General features: G+C 39.7%; 1 protein-coding gene across 1 annotated transcript in view; it reads right to left on the minus strand.

Moving 5' to 3' along the window:
- The window catches only part of LATS2 (large tumor suppressor kinase 2), a 46,599-nt gene that overhangs the window by 25,876 nt on the left and 2,523 nt on the right, over positions 1–18,200 (minus strand). The window contains exon 2 of the mRNA XM_014877627.2: positions 16,058–16,633. Within this exon, the coding sequence (XP_014733113.1) occupies positions 16,058–16,396 (339 nt within the window). The 5' untranslated portion in view covers positions 16,397–16,633. The remainder of the gene's footprint in view (positions 1–16,057; positions 16,634–18,200) is intronic.

Here is an 18,200-nt window from a genome sequence, read left to right on the forward strand (position 1 = left end):
TCTCCTGAGTAGAGACTGAGGGAACTGGACTGTTCGGCCTTGAGAAGAGAAAACAGAGGGAACCTCATGAACGTATAAAAATGTATAAAGGGAGGGTGCCAAGAGGATGGATCCAGGCTCTTCTCCTTCTTGGTGGTGCCAAGCAATAGGATAACAGGCAACAGACAGAAACTGATGCACACAAGTTACGCTTGAACATAAGGAGGAGCTACTTTACTGGGCAAGTGATGGAGCACTGGAACAGACTGCCCAGAGAGGTTATGGAGTCTCCCTCACCGGAGATATTCAAGAACTGTCCTGACACAATCCTGAGCTACATGCTCTAGGCTGGCCCTGCTTGAGCAGGGAAGTTGAACCAGATGACTGACTGTGTCATCCAGCCTGGCCCATTCTGTGCTTCTGTAATTCTTAGCATCATAATTAATATTATTACAGCCCATGCTCAACTGCACAAATACTATTTAAAGACAGTGGTGTTTCTTCTAATATCTTTAAGGGTGTAAAATATTAAAAAACAAGAAGACACAAGTGATTACTTTTCTTCCTTGAGGAAATATATTCTTAAAATTGAGGTCTGCAGCAAAACTGCCCTGAGCAATATTCTTCCTGAGTATTTCAGAAGCAGAATGAAAACCGGCCCGTGCTTTAATGGGGTAACATTAGCAGTAACAAGCACAACACTACATGGCATGGCAGGGAGGATTCTTAAGAGCTCCAGAAACTAAGCATCAACAGTGTGCAGCAGTGCACAGGTAAATGTCTTGATTTCTGCATTAAAGAGTTCAGTTTCTCTGCACCTGTTCGACAAAGCTGCCAAAGGTAAGGACATATGCCTGGCAATTAAGTTTCAACTTCCTAAACTTGCCCTAAGGGAATTGGGTGGAGACAGTCTCCTCCTACTGATTGCTAACCTGTGAGTATGTTGCCAAGTACTGTTAAATATGTCCTTGCATTATACCTCACTGCAGGTTCATGAGAAGATCTGTGTTTGCATTCCTCAAGCATGCCAAGTGAAAAACACAGGTAAGCCTTCATGGTGATGATACATGAAGACGGTCCCCTGTATTTCGTTGATCAGGTTCAATCTACACTGAGAGGTCATCTTGGAGTAGTTTCTACAGCTCCAGAGAAATGGTCTTTCCTCACTTCCATTTATTTGGGCTTCCAGCTGTGTGCACACTGCCTTGGACAGTGCTGTGAGATGCAGAATCACAGATGCAGTGGCTCCTGAACAGCAGTGTTCAAGCAGTGCTTCCAAGGCCAACATCTGCTTCCTGTAACAGGCATTGTAACTGTCTATTCCTCTTCTCCAAGGCATCCATCAGCATTTAAAATCGTTTGCATTACGGTTAATTACTTTTAATCAAGCTCTCCAGTGTCTGCCACCACCTTCAGAGACAGAGGCCAACGACAGGCAGGTTTGGAAGTATGTGCATATGTATATATACACACGCATACAAAACTAGGTGTGAAAACCTGAATTCAGGAATGTTTTTCCACAAATGAAATGTGTAGGATTTATGTTTTAGAACATGCAATAGCTGAGATTGTTGGAACTATCCAAAGTACTGCCTTGCAAAAGAAAACAGTAATACAGCCATAGTAGTTCCATATGTTGCCCATTACTTGAGTGACTATAATGATTCTTGTATATCAATTTTAATAGTCAGTTTTCAACTTGCAGCTTTTCTCTGCAAAAGTTTAGAGCCAGGAAACTAGAGCAGAAGTACCCTAAACTGTAATAATCTGACAGCCTAAGTTTTGAATAGGATCTATGTGCTAAAAGCCAAATGAGCTTTCAGTGAGTATTACAATGCTCCCATCTAAACAATCTCTCCGCCAAGTGACTTTGCATTCTTTCCAACCAGAAACCTATGGACTGGGACATCCTACCAGCTGACTGCTCATTTACTCCAGCTCTGAACATTTAGCCATTTCTCCAGTACAACCTCAAAGTCTTCTCTTGTAGCATGTTAAATAAGCAGACAGTAAGAACAACAGAGATCTCTATGCAAACAATAAGACCACTAAAATCATTATCCTTTCATCTTTTCTGTACTGCAGCCTTTGTACATCTCTACCTTAGAAAACTCAATCCAGCTTGTAATGTCTTCTGGGTAGAGACCTCATTTTTTACAACGATGTTGCAACAAACAGCTTTACTTCAGGGTGAAATGGTGGCTTTTTATTTGATTACCACTGCAATGCAAATGTGAAATCCAAAGTGAATAGCAAAACTCCTGTTAGCCATTTACACTGGTAATACCATCCATATCACACTGAAGTTTTATCAGTTTCTAACATGCCAAACATTGCCAGCTCACAAAACAAAGATCTTGTTCTGCTAGGAAAGGTACAACTTTTTTTTTTATAATGTCATTACAAATGCTTGGAAAATTCTGTGAATACTGACATCATAATTTAGAGATGAAAGAGGGAAAATACCAGGTATGCTGTAAGTTACAGGAATATCTTGGCTGGTTATTATAGCTGGTTATTCAGTCGTCCATATAATCTGAAATCCAAGCTACCAATGTTAAAGAAATTTGAACATACTTCCATTTAAGGCCAAAACCTGTGCCAAACCCTAAGTCTAAGTAAGTGGATGTAGCATGTGCGTGTACTAGTAAAACAGGAGGGCTCTTCTACTGCTCAAAATAGGCAGCAAAACTCTGGCCCAATGAAATCACTAGGAATTTTACAGCTGATTCCAGTGAGGGCAACAATTCAGCTCAAGAATCTTCATATTCTAGCCTGGTGGGGATGGGGATACGATCCCAGGCTATATGCATAGTCGATCTGAAATCCCAAACACACTGCTCTTATTTCACACAACCTTCTCATCTCACTGCATTCTGCACAGCAGTGCTCAGACAATAGAGGGGTTCTGAGCAGACACTGCAGGCAAAAAATTTCCTTTTTGTCTTCTGACCCAAGCGACCAAATTGGACCCCCTGTAGCTGCAGGTGGGGTCTGAGGAAGGAGGACACTGTTACTCAGTAGCTGAAGAAATTAAAAGGCCTTCCCATCCCCCTGCAGCACTTCCTGCAATGATCTATACATTAAAAGTCATATAACACTACAAGCTGGATCACAGCTCAGTGCATTCCACTGCACTTTGTCACGCTTCCCTGACCGAGACTATGCCAAAAATTACTAGCTTTAACAGTTCTCTGGTGAATAAAAGAGCTTTTGCAACTCTGAAACAGAGCTGAGTTTTTAATTCATGTTAAATCTGCTTTTCTGTTCTGAAGGAACATTTTTAATGCTGCCTGTAATTCCCTTTCTGGGCTTTTTTTTACTTCTGTAGTGACTTTTGTGAAGTTAAAGGAAAAATTCAAGATGACTAATTTTAAAAGCCTTAAAGAGACCTCTAAAATACACTTGAAGGAAGTAAAAATATCACCTAGCAAAATACAAAGATCCACATCACATTCATATAAATCTAGAAATGCATGGCAGTGAGATTCACAAGAAGGCTACCATAGACAACAAAATCCAAAGTACAGTTGCCAACTAAGCACAATTTTGGAACAATACAAGACTGCTCCTGCAAAGGTCTTCTACTCAGATACTCTTGCAGTATAGAACTATACCCTAAGAACTTTCCTTTGTAATCTTTTATGCAAAACTAATGTCTACAATTATCAGAAGAACTTGATTAAGAGAAAACTGTACAACAAACATAAACACTTAACAGAGTAAAATGCTCATTATGGCAATGCTTGACTCCTCTCTGTAGCAGAAGAATACCAGCAGGATGCATGTGCACCCAAAAAAGGGATCTCACCTCCCTCCAAGCCAGTCAGCTTTGCTCAGCAGATCAAGAACTGTTACCGGCTCCAGCCCATTTTTGGAACAGTGGGTTTCACTATCCAACCCCATCTCCAGGCTGACCTGGAAACACGCCTGCCCTGATTTCTCCTTGCATATGGAAATAATAAAGCTATTTTTACTTGAAAAGCAAATCCTTTTCAAAAATCAAAAACAAGAACAACCATTGCAACAAGCACAGAAGCCAGGCATTTAGAAGAGAGGAGGGTGTTACCTGAAAGTACAAAAAGCCTTGTGAACAGACCATGTGGGCAGAATGAGGGGTTAAGCATGCCTTTAGACAGCAAACAAACAAAAAACTGAAAAGAGAGTGGGAAGGAGGAATTCAAGGTAACCTGGAGCTCTTAAATTCAGTGAGCTGAGAAGGTGGGGAAAGCACCTCTGCAGTGATGCCAGCTAGAGCCAGCAGCAGGCACACACTGGGGAAACCCTGGTGGGAAGCCCACACTGCTCCCCTTAGTGTGCAGGGAACACTTCAGGTTCAGGCTGTTGCTTCTTCCACCCTGCAGAGTGGAAGAGAAGGGCTTTCCCAAGACTCTGAGCATGATCTCTTTAAGCCAGATACTCCAGTTAAAACAACCAGTTTGATATTAATGGTTGAGTTCAGCACTATCACCTTTGAGACCTAATTGCCCTTCCCCCCTAAATAAATGCCAAATACCATCCTCTCTGCTCACACCCCCAGTTCCTGCTTTTTAGCAGGAGCTTCAACCTTGTTAGGCTTCTTGATAACAAAGCAATATTTCTTGATAACTTGAGGTTTAAACCTCAAGGCAAAGCAATACTTCCTTCATCTATTAGCTATCATGATCTGAGAGGAAAAAAAAAAAAAAAAGAGCATCTTCTCAGACTGGGAAACCACAAAACTACTATGTGAATGTGGCAAAACAAACTAGCTCTCTGTTTAATGGCAGGACTTCCCCCAAATTCATGGGCTCAATAGTTTGTGTGCAAGGAGGGTTCCACTAGTTTGACTCAGAGCTTTGTCTAACGATAGACAATGGTCCTGCTTCCCTAAGTTAACGGGAGAGAGGAAGAGAAGGAAGTTACATGCATGGCACAAACTAAGATAACTGGCCTGCCCCACTAGATGCAGATGCTGTGCTGATGCTGTTTGGCCTGTGTGGGGCAGGGTGAAGACTGAGCTCATACTCCACTACACAGCAGTAAGCTTGGGAGCACAAACCCTCCTGCTCAAAGCAAGAAATCATTCTTTGCAAAAACCCAAGAAATCCTGCTAAGCATGTAGCACTGCCATTAGCCCGAAATAGCTCTCTTGGAGGTGCTGAACACATAGCAGTACATCCTGACCTTCCCAAGAACCTGGGAGAAGGCAGCTCTGCCTCCAAAGCAGAGCTGTGTCCCAGACTCTCCCTCCTGAACAGTGGTGTTACAGGCTCAGGGGGCAACAGATTCTCCCTGGCAGCAAATCTGAGCACCCATTTAGGCCTGAGTGAGGAGCAGGGCCTGCAACAGCAAGTTCTCAATCTTCACTAGTTTCTAACGCTTACAAATCACAGAGACGTTCCTGGAAAAATCTGTTGCAAATGATTTTACAGCACCAAAGTAATACTGAAAAAATACTTTTTCTACTTACTTTCATGTGGTTAAGTGCCCCAAAGGTTCACTTCTCAGCAAACAGAAAGATGAGGGGTGGGGGGAGGCACATCAACGCAAATGAAAATTCTTGTGGTTTGCTTTTGAATTTGCTGGCACTAGGCTCCCAGTGAAGTCCTCTTGTAGTACAGGGAGCTGGCTCACCATGTGTCCTGGCTGACACTGATGACTTTTGCTCACTTGCAGATTCCTAGGCTCTAGGTCTTCAATTTCCACTGTTGAACACTGCACCAGTAGCTTCTCTCCACTGTTTGCATGACCACACCACGTTTCACAGGTTCATCATAAAACACTTCCCAGAAAGCACTCAGTGGACATAGTGCTTGCATTAAAGAACGTAATAAAAGATATTCTAAACAGGAGGGATGGCCAATGTGCAAGAAATTATCACAGGAAGGAAATGGAAGTGAGTTTCCAGCATAGCAAGTGCTGAAGCATCTGGAAGAAAAAGAAAAATTCTACCCTGCTCTAGCACACAGGCTGCTACCGTGTCTGGGCATCACAGATCACATGGGCAATCAGAGGATCATATAAAATACAGGGATCATCTGAAACAGAATCAAACTATGCTGGACAACCAGAAAAAAACAGGCTCCACTAAGGTGTAATGCATGTCATTTGGAGCACTCATTTGGAGCAAGGACAAAAATAGACCAATATGGAGTGAATTTATCTTCATTCAAAGGTCTTTTGACCACAACTTTTTATATTTTTAATTGGTACAACCAGGATTTCTTTTATTTTTTTGGTAAACAAGGATGCCACACACACAAATTAATATTTCAAAGGTTCCAATTACATTGCTTGAATTGGATTTTACGCATCTTTATCAGGCTGACGTCTGGCAGGATGGTGGAATGAACACAGCAACTGTAGCAATGCTGGAAGAAAAGCATGAATGGGACAGGTGGCTGGTTTAAGCACAGCCTATGAAGCCCTGACACTAAACGGAAGAAAAGATGCAGAAATGAAAACATACAAGGTGTGCTAGCAAAGTCACATTACAGTTGCATGTATAATTATTTAACATGTCAAATCAATTTTTTTTTTATATGAAAGGCTGAAGTCTATAAAAGAGTTATTCCTTGGTAACTTGCAGTTATTAAAAAAATCAACTCATTTAGGGTATCCAGAGGCACATAGAGAAAGGCCTGTAGGAGGTGTTCAATATTAGTCGTTCAAACCAATGGAGCAGAAAAGGCAATGCAATAGAACAACAGGTAAACAAAGGAAGGTATAGACTTGAATAGCCCGGAAGGTAAGAACTGATACAGTGGGAGAACAAAACAAAACAAAAGGGGAGGGAATGAAGCTGCAGATCAGCAACAGTGATCTCCTGAGTCTCTGCTGACATTTTCTTTTGTTTTGAAATAACCCCTATCCAACAGATTCCAATAGTGGATAAAATCCAAACGTAGCCATATAAAGACTTTTACAGGAGTAATTTTACACTGCTAGTCCTCCTTCTAAAGTCAGTCTCTTTAAAGGGCAGAAACGTAACCATATTATCACCCAGTAGCAGCAGTCTTCTTTCTAGCATTTTATGCATGTGAGGTGTAAGACCCTACATCTTTGCATGCTTTGGACTAACTGAGTAATTTACAAATCTAGCGTTAGAGTAATGAAGGATAGAGAAAAGGAGTATAATGAAGGAAACAGAAAACAGTTGCAAAATACTTGGTCACTGAAGCAGCATACATTTAAATCTCACCATTTTCCCAATTACCACTGTGTGTGTATTTCTCTAAGTGCATAAGTGACTGTGTGTGTCACAGTAACTTTCACACATGCACACGTGCACTGACAATGACAACAATTACAGACAAAGCAGCAGCACAGAACAGTTACTTTCACAGACTGTCCTCGCCATGGCCATTACCTGATTTGCAAAGTTACGGGTACACAGTGTTCTTTGGCTTCAGCCTTCTGAAAATTAACTGACCTAGAAATAATTTTTTTAAAGTATTTTCATATCCTCTCTCATTCTTTTCATCCTCCGCCTCCCTAGGGAAATATTTTTAATTGGATTCACTCGAAATGAAGAGTACAAGTTTCTCATCAGGAAAAATCCATCTCTTACACTGCAGGGAAGCAGAACATAGCTTCAAACATTAGAATAGTGTTTCCTTAGACTGAAAAGAAATATTCAGTGCAGTACCAAATCCAGTGGATTAAGTTCTTCACAAACAGCTGGTACCATGCAGACACTGGAGTCATCCCAATACATATATGCACACATGCATTGCATGTCTGAAACCAAATTTCTGAGTGTCAATCTGTAACCCAGAAGTTTCTTGTGAACTGCCAGCGACAGCCCAGATGGCAGGACAAGACCACTAGGAACAAGTTAGTTTTGTTGTGCTGCAGCCATAGCTGGGAGAACCCATCCAGATCAGAGCTGACAGAACCACCTCAACAGAAGCTGCCCAGTAACATAAAGTCAAAAATATTTCTATCAGCAACAGTATTTTAGGTGATGTGCAGCAGACGTGTAGAGCAAGAGTTTGTCTAGCTGACTTTCATCAGGCTTTTATTAAAGCATCTTCTGGAGATGGGAAATTGGGATCCCTCTCAAGCCTGGACAATATGAGACTTCTACTGCTAGAATAAGACCACAGACCACAATGCCACAGCAACTTCAGCCTCTAATTTGGTAATCAGAGGCATTGTTAAATTTAATTTTCTTTTTTTCCTGAAAGCTAGGAATTATAAAAACTTAGAAATAAGGGCCAGCATTTCCCACTCTAAGCCTCAGCTCCAAGCAACACAGAAATGTCAGATCTAATCTATACTCTCAATTAGGTTATGAACATGAGCAGAAGGAGTGAAAGAAGTTAGATGTATTTCACATGCTATACAAATAACCCACGTGAGTTTAAAGCCCAAGTTAACACAAATGTTGTAGCTTTAAGCAAACAATGATCATATGTCTGTCCCTACTTGATTTTACTAGTGCAAATTGCATTTGTTCCAGCAGTACTTGATTGTGGAACATCTACTCTAGAGTAGCTATAACCACAGGCAGTTTATAATCCAGTCAGAATTCTTTCTGAGGTCAAAGAAAGGAAAACCTGGGTCTAACCAGCTGTTTCTTAAGAGTGATCCAAGGCAATGGTGGAGAATTAATGGACATATCCACTACATGAGATAAACATCAGCTGGCACCACCAAGTAAAAAGATTTGAAGGTCTCTTTCACATCTCTCCTCATCTACTTCAGACAGCATTGCATACAAGCATTTGCAAGTCACAGAGACAGGCAGCACCCAAGGAGCAAAGAGTGCAAGTACTGCAGCCTGGTTCATGGAAGATTAGAGGGACACATGGACAACACATATGAGACAGACATTCTATAGGAGTTGCCACCACAAGCAGCAGAATGGGCAGAATTTGAATGCTGGGCCCATGGAAGAACCAACAAGCTGTGGTCTGCTCAAGATGGAGGTATAGCAAGAAAAAACTGAGAAAAGAAAAATGTAATTGTATTTATTTTATGTATATTTGCCCATCCTTTAGGAAAAAGAAAATTAATTTTAAAAAAATCACTCCACAGAAGTATGGCACATACCTGCATATAATATGAGTAGCAATTAATTTTTATTTTCATTGTACTGATATTCAATTAGCAGCTTTAGCATAAGCTTTTAATTACTTTAGTAACTACTAAAAAACGTTCTTGGGTTGAATTGAGTTCTAAATGCACACCTTGACCAACCTCTAAAGACTGCAGCATGCAAAAATCTTTTATCAAGTCCTTCTGCTGAAATCTCTCTAAGTTTAAAAGTGTCATTCAATTCCTTTAAGAAAGAAAAGAACCCCCAAAGACAAGCAAAAAACACCCCACATCCCCCTCCCAATGCAGAGATGCTATTTTTCAGTCTCAATATAAAATATAAAATCACATGGATTCCTCTCAGATACTAGCTGAAAGAACAACAGAGATTTAGGCTGAGAACAACATAAAAATATGCAAAAGGAACAGTTACACCCTACTACTATTGTGATATCAGCTTCCTGTTAGAATAATAATGGCAATCTTCAGTTTTGGTCACAAGGGCTTTTTATTCAGAGACTGAAGTAAATGCTTATGCAGATTTTTTAGTGACTGTGAAAAGTAATTTCATTTGTTGCTAAAAAAAAAAATCCATAGCTCAAAATTCTACCAGCAATTAAATTTTAATAGATACAACTTAAGCATCCAGTGCAAGTTAATCCTGTACCCTGTTATAGCAAGATACAATTTTACATTTTTATATTAACTCCCAAGCTTCTAGAATGTTTATCTGATATGAGGAACAGGAAAGTTTAAGATAACTCAAGATTCATACTTATTTGCAATTGAAGTCTAGCATCTGATTCCTGTCCTGTCATTTCAAACACAATCCTGCAACCAAGATGTAATTTACTCTATAGTTCTATAAAGAAGAAAAAAGACTATCTCAAGAATTAAGGGCAGAGTTTAAAATACTCCTATTCAGTGCAATATTACTGCCCAGCTGCCAAATCTTGTAATGCGAAGGAGAACATGCAATCATTGACGAATGTTAATAAATATTTCCACCACAACAAAAACTCAAGGGAAAATACTTTTCTTCCTTCTGCAGAATAAGCATATTCCAAGCTATGCTCCCACAGAACAATACCAAGAGTACCTTCTGAAATACATTGTGGGAGTTGTGCCATGACACAGAGAATCTAAGCACACTCACTAAGCCACTATCATCTGAAGTGACAGAGACACAGAAAGACCAGAGACAAGAGAAAGGGCTTAGGAGAAAAAGGTGTCAGAAGCTGTCAGCTGAAGAGCAATCTCCACCTATTGCTTTCAGCCCCTGGAAAGCTATGACTCACTTTTTTTCTGAAGCAACTAAGAACTGAAATGACTTAAGTTGCTAACCTCAGGCATATTAGTGGGAAAAAAACATTCAGTTACATGCTTTGATGGAAGAACACAGTATTATACTGGAAATCTCTCAGAAAGATTGAAATCAAAAAGAGAGGTTAGAAAGAAAAAGGTGTTGGAAAAGGTTATGAAACAAGCCCTCAATAAACCTAGTAAAGAGAAGGCAGAGTGAACAACTTACCTTCAAACAATGGATGCACATGGAACACCCAAGAGACTGTTGGCCTGAATTATCAGATCTATTTCAGTTGCTAAAATAAAACCTTTCTCCTGCATTCAGCAGTGAGTGCCCTCATTTGAACACCATTTTTTCCTTCCTGTAACCCAAAATACTTCTACAAGCAGCACAGCTTGTAATGACTTGCACATTAGCTCAGCTGGTCAGAGCCTGGTGCTAACACCAAGGGCACACGTTAGATCCCTTTATGAGTTATTTACTTAAGGGTTGGACTTGATGATCCTTGTGGATTCCTTCCCATTCAAAATATTCTGTGATCCTCACCTTTAACATACGTCCTACAGAACGACCCAGGCAATCTTATAACAGCTCTTTCTTCAGTCATTTTTCATTTGCCAAACAATCTCGACTGAAAACACCCAGAAAATGACCAAGATGTTCATCCTGGAGGTTTTGGTAAATGGCTGGGCAGGCAAAACTCCTAACACAGGTAAAGTTTACTCAAGAAAACACAAAATTTTGTTACAGGACAGGCCAATGTTACGAAATGAATTCTCTTACTAGCCAGTACAAAATTTGCTGTTCTTCACCTTGAAGGCAAGCTGTCTTTTTAGATTTGTCCTCTTAACAAATACATCACAACAGGTATTTTACTACAGCAAAGCTTCAGTAAGTCTGGTATCAAAACAAAACCCTACACTGTATCTGCTTCCTGTCATCACTGCAACAATATAGTGGAAAGTCCTACTGCTCAGTAACACACTGCTCGATTGCACATGGATCATAGGTGGACAAGCATGACATACACAGAACAGGAAGAATAGAGTACTAGTTCTACATGCCAAATGCAAAAAAAATACTTTTTTCCCAAGATCTATTTAGCAGAATAGAATTTTCCTCACTTAAAGAACTGCAAATATTTATTCAAATTGAGAGAAATACTTTATTCCCCATGCTCAAAACCCAAAACCAATCATCATTTCCAAACTAGAGTAGAATCTTTGCCAAATGGGTACAATTAAAAGCAGGTAAGTCATGATGAAGAGATTGAAAGAATCCTGGAATGAAGTGAGGAATTTAAAAAAAAAAAAAAAAAAAAAAAAAGAGCAGCAACTAAAAGCAACTAAAAACCCCACCCCACTTCTACAAACTGAATTTCATTAATTCAGCATAACACTGATGACAAAGTAACCAACTTGGTATTCTTACACACATTACACCATTCCACAGACACGATCCCATTTCCTTGAAAGACACTACAATTAGTAACCAATGGACAGATCTTCCCCTTCAAAATATCCTCATATTGGCATGGTGGGGGCAGGGGTACATGTTTTACTTCAGATAAAAGCCTCTGGAGAAAATGAAGCATAAGAACTTCCCCACTTTACATATTCATAGTTGTACAGCAGATAGCATATTACTGGCAGTATGTAGCCTGTAAAAAATCCTAAACCATGATTTTTTTCTTAAAAATAGCTGCCCAAACAAATCATGTCTAGAAATCTTCACCCAGAAAAGGCACCCTTTGCTCGAAGGAAAGTTTGCTTGAGGGAAAAGAAAAAAAAAAAAAACCCACAAAAGTGACAAGTGTGTAACGTTCCACAGCTCATCTAGAACTGCTGCAGCCCACTCTAAGTTACAATGTCAGTGGCTGTTTATGCTCTAAGGAAGTACAGTAAGTACAGTACAGCCCATTCAGGTTGTTGGAATGCCACTGATCACACACTCAATTGCATCTATTCATTAGAAACACTCAGTCCACAACAGCAGCTGCATTTACCACCACACCCCAAACACCACTCAGTTGCCCCAGGTGATTCCAGTGGTTTTCCAGCCCACACGACAGACCTCCATACTCTTGTCCCCCTATAGTGACTGCAAGATACACTTCCAAGCCCAAGGACTTCCATTTCCTAAAGAATGGCATATTGGGTATGCTTTTGGCTTCAAGCTTTTACGGCGAGAAAGGTCTGGTCTTTCGCAGTCATGTTCTGTGAGTTTCAAAACTATTTAGGCTGCACTAATTATTTTTGATTGAAACTCACTAAATAATTACCGTTGAAAAGATGACTTAAGCAAACAACAGACAAGTTGCTCCATTTGTTTCAGAAAAACAATGACTAATTATGTGTGTTATTTTGCTTTTTCTCTCTTTAAAAAAAAAAAAAGATGCAATCGTGGCTTCTTTCAGGTCAACAGTGAAGTCTCCATTAAGTTTAGGGGATCAGATTGCACTATAAAACCATAAACTACACAATGACTGAAATATAAATCTTTCTGGAAGAAAACATGTAATTTAAAATAACACTGGCAACTTCCTAAAAAAATTTTTTAAAAAGTCTGTTTTCACATCTAACACCAATGACTGCAACTGAAAGACATAAGAATTTGGTATTTACTTCATGAATTACCCTGCATTTCATATACTTGTTAAGTCTACCAGTTGGTTTATAATTAAACCAGTTGACTGCGTGAGACTTTCATAGAGCAAAAGTAAAGTAATAAAATGTTATGTTTCCTTTTTATTTAATAAAACCAATTTCAATTTAATCTTAAAACTTGAGAGTAATTTTTGGCAGAACAGGGAGCTACAAACCCCAATAAGCAACATCTCTTGTAGGATGTGAAATGGTTGTTGCTAAAATCTACCCATGCTACAGATATGACAGATGAGCAGAGCTAGTTAGAGTATTAAATAGAGGTATCCTTTCCCTAGCCTCTAAAATTCTTTCCCTTTTCAATTTTCACTACTTCCCTTCACCTTTCCAAAAATCCTTATTGTAGCCTAATAAACAGACTGAAGAAGAATCCTGATCCTTGCATGGTGTCCACCACAACATTTCTCACAAGGTTAGAGTTACTTTTCAGTAGCATCTAGAACAACAAAAAGCATCAGCCCAAATCCAGCTGGAAAACGGAGTTCTCATAAGATCAAACTGAGTGTGTTACAGCCCTCGAGTCCTTCCTCATAGCTTCCTAGAATGCTCATGATTAGAGCTTCTTATGACAAACTGCCAGACGCTTCAAGATGCTTGCAGCTGCTGAACAGCTGATTTGTGTACCATGAAGCAGGATCAGGAGGGGTAAGACTTTGTATTCTTGCTCTAGTGGAAGGCTCAAGTTGAACATTAGCTGTTGATAGAAATCCTTAACCTCCAAAGGGCTGCTCCTGGCTTTTGAAATGGGTTGGGTGTGGGCTTCAATGCCCATTTACCAGTCTCACAGGAGCACTGGGTTCAGAGGTAAATAAAACATCTCCAAAGAAACTGAAGCTGCCTTCACTTCTCTGTTAAATGTTAGCTGCCTACAGGACTACAGATGATGTCCACGTGGTAGGCATTTGAAGGCTTTGATCCACAAGCAGGGACAGGGTAGCTTGGGACCACTGATTTACAACACATCATGATATGAAACAGCTCAGCATCTGATTCAAAACAGCTCAGGCACCAGGGAAAAATGAAGAATCTAGAGGTAGTAATCAGGTCTGTCACCCTACACCATGCCATCTCCAAGGTCAGATACTATTCACATCATGTCAAGAAGCTCCACTCATTCACAACCGTTCAGGACTGTGAATCTTCATGTGGTCTGGACCCACACTAGGAAACTCAGCATTTTTATTCACAGGATTCTAGTCCTGAAACCTCTGTTCTAGGACTCTAGGCAAATGTGATCCTGGTTAAGCCTAGTGACAAACACACCTAAAGAACAAGCTGAATAATGCCATTGCCAGGCAACAAGTCACAGCTAGGGAGAAACAACAAATGGGAGGATGAAGTATTGTGGTCAATGAGGAGGGGCAAAAAAAAGCCTAACCAACCAGAAATGTGAGTAAAATGCGAGCAAAATTTAAGGAGCAAAAATCTCCACATCAGTCAGAACTGGGTTCAATGCTCTAGAAGCAGCAATACCATTGTATGAGCATTGAAGTCAAAATAGCTGAATATATAAAAAAAAATTACACATACTTCATTACACTGCTTTGAACACCAAGACATTTTAACAGGTGTTCAGGTATTTCTGTTTTATACATTGGCTTAACATTACCATGCTGTAGTGTGCTCAAAGTACTTTCCAAGATTTCAGTCCAACAAGCCAAGTTCTATGCGTGAATGATTTGTCCCTGTAACCTACCAAATGTGCATTTCCAATCCAGAATCCAGCTGTGCTCATTTAACCTTGGCTCATATGCACAGGGAGTGTTCCCATCCTAAACAGCTAGGGAAACTTAGAGGCTCAAGTTCTAAAAAACACTGTTTGCATGGCATACTAGAGATCAGAGAAAATCCTTGGTGCCTCCAGTTCCATAATTCAGGACAGCATCTTGGTTCACTGGACTAGGAAGTGTTTAGTTGTTCTGCAGCACTTCTTATTAGATATGCAATCTACTCTAGCTCTGATTATCTTGTATAGTATAAACTCTTTGGCATAGAAACAGCACTAATTAATATTTATATAGCTCCAGGGAAATGCATACTGTTTATAAAAATGCTTGATGTTAATTTTGTTATACAGAATCAGAATGTAGTCTAGGAGAGTCAAGAGACTCACATTCTGCCATGAGTGAATGGGGGCTAAGTTTTGAAATCAAAGAGATGCCTCTGAAAGCACTTTGGTTTTAAATCTCTCCAATTTGTATAAAGGATTATAAATGGAAATGTTTCAGCTTGTCAACAACTGCTACTCAATCACATGGGGAAAAATAAGTATTCCTACGACACTCAGAATCTGAACCCAAACCAGCACTTTTCCTCTAAAAAGCAACATTTTGACCTACTCCTGGACAGATGTTAAAGTTGATACCAACACTGGAAGCACAAGCAAGATGAATGCAGCTCAACACCAAAAAACTGTTCTGCACCATGTGAAAGGCCTTTGAATTAAGAATATATTCTAGCATCAATCCCAGGATAACAAAAAAAAAGCATCTCTATATCAAGTCTCTGATCTGAGCAGTGCTACCACCTCTTAATAGAAGCAGAGAAAGCAAAGAAGAAAAGGTGTGAACAGAATCATTGCAGTCAGCTGAACATTCATTCAAGCCCTCCTGCTTCTGGCCAACAGCAAGATCCTTCAAATACCAGATATTGTGTCTATCATTTCTTACAGTGAGCTGGGCTTAGATGTGCTAGACAAAATTCCACCCTATTACTCAGAACTAAGGCTTGTTACTAAGCATTGCAGAAAATGAAAAAAAAAACCAAAATAAAGAAACAAAAAATAGAGAAGAAAAGGAAGATAAAGAAAAAGCAAGCTACCCTGTTCAGTCTCGATATATCAACTGGGGAAATCAGAGGAATCCTAGAGGTCACCATGACAGTCTTTAACACAAATGAACTCCACACTAGGCACATCTGTCCCCACTAAGTCCATCTACTTTGTTGCTCATACAGCAATACGACTGCCAGAAGAATCAATGCATTTCCACAATTTTGACAGCCACCACCAAAATCCTTTCTTCAGCCCAGAGTATAAACTTGTTTTGACAGCAGTGCCAACCCCCCCCTCCCAACTCATACATACCTGATCACAACCTGCATTCACCAGCTCCTGCAGCATCTGCCTGTTGACTTCCACGGCTGCTGTGGTGCTTGACTCATTAGCAAAGGGCAGCAGAGAATATCTGATTTCTCGCAGAGCTTTCTGATATGGTCCAAACTTGGGCGTTTGTCTCATCTGCTGCTGCCTTGCAGCATCCTTCCCTATTAAAATCTTAGGGTCCAGAGAATTTTCACTGCCTGCTCCAATCGGCAGTCCCTGACCTGAAGATTTGGATGGCTGCTTTAAACCTTCTCGAATCTCTTGCAACCTTTGTCTGCTGTTTCCAGAATATGTTGTAGCAGGAAAAGTCTTTGGCCTCATTGTTGATCCAGTTTTCTCTGAGCATAAATACAGCTTTATTCTCTGTTTCTTTTAAATTATTTCAAAAAAGTGTCACTTAATAGTATCAATCTTTTGTAAACATAATCCTTCAAAGAGAAGAAGAAAAGGCAAAATTCTCAAAAGATTTCTGCCAATTTTTTACTTCAGCTCATAATCTTCACATTCCCTATGGAAAATGAAAATCTGTGTAATCATCATTTTGCAGACTGACAGTGTCTGAAACAAAAGAAAATAAAAAGTACATTCAATTAAATTGATATTATAAATGCCTCTGAAGGGACAGCATGACAATTAATCAAGTGGAAATCAATCAGTTTAACCTCTTAAACTGTCACAGTTGGACACCCTTTAATGATTTTCACTTTATCTGTTTTTAAAGGATTCTAGAAGGCTTTCTCAACACAACCAATAAATAACCCATTTTTAATTTTTAAAATAAATTAAAATAAAACTCCTAAAAACTAAAGATTTAAAAAAATAATTTAAGAATTTTTCAGTACCTAATTGTGGCAAGTTTCCTACCCAATTGCATAACCGAATTCTGGACAAGCCTATCGTATTTCATAAATAGGGAAGAGTATGCTCATGAAATGTTGTTCCCTCTCTTAAGATCTTGTTTGTTTTACACTAGCTGAGCACAGTTCCAGAAGTTTATGAAAAATATTTATAATGGAAATATTGATGACTAACCATAGTAACTTCTAGTATTTCAATTAAAAAGTGAGTAATAGAAAGACAAGATATTTTGCCTTTCTATGTGAATAACTAGGCAAAGCCTGAAGGTAATAGTTCTCACCAGAACTGGAAGGAAGAAGGGGGGAAAAAAAGAAGACTTTGAGACAGGGTTATGTTCTCTGCTGCATGTCAGCTCTTCTGACATGCAGCAGAGAACATCTATGCAGCACTATGCTGAGCTACTGTACAACTTGTGATCTTCATACAGCACAAAGTTACAACAAGAATCCTACCTTAACTAAATCTTTATGCATCACCATAATACAAACATGAAATAATGGTGCATGTGGAACAGGATTAAAAAGACAGCCTAATCAGAAATGCAACCTAGCTATTGATGCTGGTTATGCAAGTTGGCTTCTTCTGCTGCTATTTGCACTTGCAAAGTGACTTCTGAATGGTGCTCCAGCCACCTTGCTGGTAAGGGAAGAATCCCATTCAGTTGTTTGCAAATACAGAGGATGGTAGCACACTGTATATTTCTTGCTGGCACTCAGAAGTCAACTAGATTTTTTTTAAAGGTGCTTCACTTTTGATCATTGGACATTTATCACTGAAAAAGGTTTCTCCGGGAAGTATTGTTCTTTATTTTCCCATGCTCATACTAAAACCTCTTTTTGTTGTGATAGCTGTAGCGTGTCCCAAAAAAAACCCATTTCCATGCATTCACCATCACTTCTCACTGCCAAGCAAACAGCTTACTGCTGTGAAGCCCAACAGAATCAGGACACGTTCACCTCTGAATCCCTCCACCACTTCCTCATCAGGACAGAGTCCACTTCAAGTTTTCCTCTACAACCAAGGTCTGAAATGCAACAGTGCAGTCAGACCCCAGACTCTATTATGATTCACCAGTCTGAAATGCAGGAGCACAGATTAATCACTTGAGATTAACTCAAATCAACCTTTTTTGTTAGGATTTAAATGCTCCGTTAACTAAAAAACACCTATAATGTGTTTGAGGTCTTGAGACCTTCCATTCGGTGATCTCCATGAATGCCCTGCAACACTAACTCACAGAGAAGTGACAGTGACATTTAGCAATTGT

The sequence above is a fragment of the Sturnus vulgaris genome, chromosome 2, assembly GCF_052056855.1.
Source record: "Sturnus vulgaris isolate bStuVul1 chromosome 2, bStuVul1.hap1, whole genome shotgun sequence".
NCBI classification, from domain to species: Eukaryota; Metazoa; Chordata; class Aves; order Passeriformes; family Sturnidae; genus Sturnus; species Sturnus vulgaris.